This window comes from Eurytemora carolleeae, unplaced genomic scaffold, assembly GCF_000591075.1.
Source record: "Eurytemora carolleeae unplaced genomic scaffold, Eaff_2.0 scaffold2850, whole genome shotgun sequence".
In the NCBI taxonomy this organism is placed as follows: Eukaryota; Metazoa; Arthropoda; class Copepoda; order Calanoida; family Temoridae; genus Eurytemora; species Eurytemora carolleeae.
The window spans coordinates 1-4,422 of NW_019398769.1; the positions used below are offsets into that span (position 1 = coordinate 1).

The 4,422-nt window shown below is 31.9% G+C and overlaps 1 protein-coding gene across 1 annotated transcript; it reads right to left on the minus strand.

Moving 5' to 3' along the window:
• Nucleotides 1–1,237: 1,237 nt before the first annotated feature.
• LOC111717631 (anoctamin-1) lies at nucleotides 1,238–4,220 on the minus strand. Its single transcript, XM_023493128.1, has 6 exons — nucleotides 4,207–4,220; nucleotides 3,813–3,938; nucleotides 3,456–3,578; nucleotides 2,608–2,716; nucleotides 1,826–1,932; nucleotides 1,238–1,357 (listed from the first exon to the last, which is right to left on the minus strand). Exons 2-6 carry the CDS (start codon nucleotides 3,897–3,899, stop codon nucleotides 1,253–1,255), a joined length of 531 nt encoding a protein of 176 aa, XP_023348896.1. The 5' UTR covers nucleotides 3,900–3,938; nucleotides 4,207–4,220; the 3' UTR covers nucleotides 1,238–1,252.
• Between the last annotated feature and the right edge of the window lie 202 nt (nucleotides 4,221–4,422).

A 4,422-nucleotide genomic window follows, 5' to 3' on the forward strand; every position in this document is an offset into this window, starting at 1 on the left:
ATATTAGCACCAGGTGCTACAAACACTAGAGTAGATATTAGCACCAGGTGCTACAAATACAAGAGTGAATATTAGCACCAGGTGCTACAAACACTAGAGTAGATATTAGCACCAGGTGCTACAAATACAAGAGTGAATATTAGCACCAGGTGCTATAATACAAGAGTAAATGACACTTCCGGGAACCCTCCATTTATAGAGTGGTTTGTCCTATTCACACTGCAAAATTTTAAACCTTTGTTTGATTGTCGTTAACAGAGCTATTCTTAATTTTATGGCTGAAAATTAGGGACGGTTTTCAAAGATCTTCGAGACCTCCCGCTCTCACTAATATTTTGCATAACTTAATGCTTCTTTATTTTTTTTTTATTTTACAAACATTTTCAATCTTTTTCATTAATTTAATTTACAAGTCTTTAAACAAGAAATTGTAAAATCTACGAATTAAAACCACTAAAATCTAAATAAAAGTTTTTTCTAAGGAGCTATCGGCAACATCGAGAACTTTCATATTATTCAAGCCTGAAAATTAAATACGGTGAGTTAATGTCATAAGCCTTCTATGTTTCAATCTGCTGAAGAATCCTGTACTATTTAGTAAAGGATGGATGAGGTTTGTTAGACTTAGCCGTAAAAACATCCAGAAGTAATTCTGCGCCTATACATACATTTTTCGAAATGTGTAATCTGTAATCAATATTTTGAATGACTCTGTTTATCCAGACTGCAAGTTTTAAAATTGTGAATATCGAGATCAAGGCTTGATTTAATCTTCGCGTCAATCTTAAGATTACTTTAATCATTAATTTTTATCTAGAAACGTGTACAAAATTTAACCAACGTTTGGAGAAACCCGAACAGCTAATCAGAAGCCGAGAATTTTGGCACGTGATCAATGAGAGAACTCTCATTGGTTGGAACAATGTAGTGATATCCAAAAAGAGAAAAAAGAGCAAATTAAGCAGATATCAAAAGTGTCCACAGTGGATATTCAGATAAAGTGATCAGGATTAAAGTTATCAAATTCTACAGTTTTCCGCTGATATTATATTAAGAAAGATAGATATTCATGCAAGGCAGCCAAACTATTTTAGGACTTAATTTTCAGCTATAAAAATTGGAATATCTTCGTCATTCTAGAGGAGAAAAAGATATAGTATACAAAGTGTGATATGGTTGATCAGACATCCCTCTCTATAAATGACAGGTCACTCATTTAGAATTGTGTAAAAAATAAAATTAAATATTTACTTTAATCATTAATTACCTCAAATATTAGAACAAAAGCAAATTTTGCCATAACAATATAATAATATTTGTTGTCAAGATCAAACTCTGGTCCTTTACTACGCATAGCCTATATACATTCACAATTCAATTAGAAGAGAAGAAGAGAAGATTAAAATATTAGAAGATTAGAAGAAGATTAGAAGATTAGAAGATCAGAAAATTAGAAGATTAGAAGATTAGAAGATTAGAAGATTAGAAGATTAGAAGATTAGAAGATTAGAAGATCAGAAGATTCGAGGATTAGATGACTAGAAGATTTAAAGATTAAAAGATTAGAAGATTAGAATATCAAAAGATTAGAAGATTAGAAGATTAGAATATCAAAAGATCAAAAGACTAGAAGATTAGAAGATTAGAAGATTAAAATATTAGAAGATTAGAAGATCAGCAGATCAGAAGATTAGAAGACTAGAAGACTTGAAGATTAGAAGATTGTAAGATTGTAAGATTAGAAGATTAGAAGATAAGAAGATTAGAAGATTAGAAGATTAGAAGACTAGAATATTAGAAGATTGTAAGATTAGAAGATTCTTACCAAGAAATAGCAAGTAAAATTGTTGGCATTAGGACTGGTTCTCATTTGTTGTGGACCAGGCCAGGAAGGATCCAGAGGGTCCAGGTCCCAGAATGAGGTGTTGAACGCTTTAATTATTGATTACTAAAGGGACTGTTAACATCATTTTGTGTGAATGGTTAAACCAAGTTGCCGAGGATAATATTGTCAATTTTCTGTTAGGAGATAAATTCTGTCAATTTCTTTCTTGTAATTGCTGCTACTTGTATAGCTAGCAATCTTTAGATACTATAAGAAAATATCCTCGTTTTTTTATAAAAGTTAAATTTTGGGGTCACTTGAAATTATATTTACACCCTCTGTAGATTGCACAATGTATCTAATTTATGTACAGGGTGTCTCAAATTAGACTGCGTCATTGGGTCAAAAATACGATTTGGGGGAAAAATCAGAAAATTTAAGAAGAATGAATCATTTTGAAAAATTTGATAAGACTAATAAAAATTATTTTTTGTAGAAAATGCTAGATTTTTCGAGTATTATTTGCATGTTTTGGCGTTAAAGATCGGAGATAATCTACTATGATATGGGACGCTCTGTATGTACACTTTTAAATATTAGTAACTTAACTTATGTACTTATAGGTTGTTTGGGACTGACTCTTCAAAATGATATTTGGTAGATTTAGGGAATAAAAATTAAAAAAAACATTCAGCAAACAATTTTTACTTTTTTTTATTAATCTTATTTTTATCATGATCATTATTATTATTAATAACAATGTTATTATTATTGAAAAATACCGGTTAGCTGGAACTCTGTAAATCCTTTCAGAGATCCATCTGGAGAGTAGCCTCCGTGTATATAAACCATACGAGGGATAAAACTACTTGTCAGAGCAATCACAAGTGCCTGAACACAGATATTAGTTTATCATATAAGAGGTTTGGGAAAGGACTGCTTTCCCTCCCAGATCAGAGTCATCTAGCGGCCATAAAATACCCGCAAAACATATCTGGATTGAACAACTAGTTGGAGTTAAACTGTGCAAAAAATCGTGCCATAATGACAAAGAATAAACAAAAATTAAATGGTAGTTGTAAAAAAATTGTCTTTTAGTTTTAGTTTTTCATTTTGTTGACATAGGTAGGTCGTATTTAATTTTTGAAGATAACCTTCAAACCGCAAGGATACACATTAACATGGAAACAAATTGAAAAGCTGCCCAGGTAACAATTTTGCGGAAAATCCACGTAAATNGTCAAAATATCTAAAAAATCCTTTAGCATTAAAAACAACGTTGCATATCACGTATAGAAGTGTACAATGGTGAATATAAATTTCAAAATGTACAGGGTGTCCCAATAAACATTGGAATTTGAGTGACAGTAACGATATTGTTTTTTAGATAATTTTTTATTTAGTATAGTTGATGGCCTGCTGAGAAAACTGCAGTCCTTGGGATTTTTGTCTGATAGAGTTAAGCATTATTTTATGTTTTGAATCCTCACGGTTGCACTCGGTACAAAAAAATAAACTTGTTTGTTATCACTTTCCCTCTCAGGTAATAACAACACTAATATCTTAACAAAGACGATCTCGAATTTGTCACTCATTTCCCAAGTTAGTTGGAACCCCCGGTATAACTTACATTGCAAATAATTGACAAGTAGGAAATAGTTTTAAGAATTCCAATCCAGGCTCCAATATCCTGGGCTTTTTGAGCCAAAGGTCGTCTTACTTGCACCAGCAGTTTGTTGGCATCCAATCTAATCTATAACCAGAGCAATTGTGTTATCATGAGGGACAAGATTTGTTTAGCCGTTTTTTTTAAACCAAAACCAAAAATCTATTAAATTCAAGTTCCATAAAAATGTGCAACTTTTTATGAAAATCCTCGAAATATAAAAATAAACCTTCTTTACTAGTTTAAAAACTCATTCAGGCCTGTACTTTTTGTGCAGTCAACGTCTTGCAAAGTGGAGAAATATAACATACATATTCCTACCTCTAAAATATTGTTGATTAAGGCAAATAGTGGAGCAAGGGGGAACGCAGATACAAACAATGTAACAAATCCGTACTGCAAAACCATTTCAAGATATTCATCAAACAGATCCAAACTTGTCCAGGCCTAGCAAATAATGAAAATAACTGGCGGGTTGTTTGGTAATCAATTTTACGCCTGAAAATTAGGATATCTACTTCATACTTGATCAGACAAAGATCTTAAAGGTATTGTTCTGAATCAAACAGGACAATATAGGAATTGTGGGAATTAGATTGCAATCATGTGCTCAGCTACTATTTAACCGGCCTTCTCTATATCTGTACCTGGAGATTGTAATTATGTTAATCCTTCTCTATATNGTAATCATGTTTATCCTTCTCTATATCTGTACCTGGAGATTGTAATCATGTTTATCCTTCTCTATATCTATACCTGGAGATTGTAATCATGTTTATCCTTCTCTATATCTGTACCTGGAGATTGTAATCATGTTTATCCTTCTCTCTATCTATACCTGGAGATTGTAATCATGTTTATCCTTCTCTCTATCTATACCTGGAGATTGTAATCATGTTTATCCTTCTCTATATCTGTACCTGGAGATTGT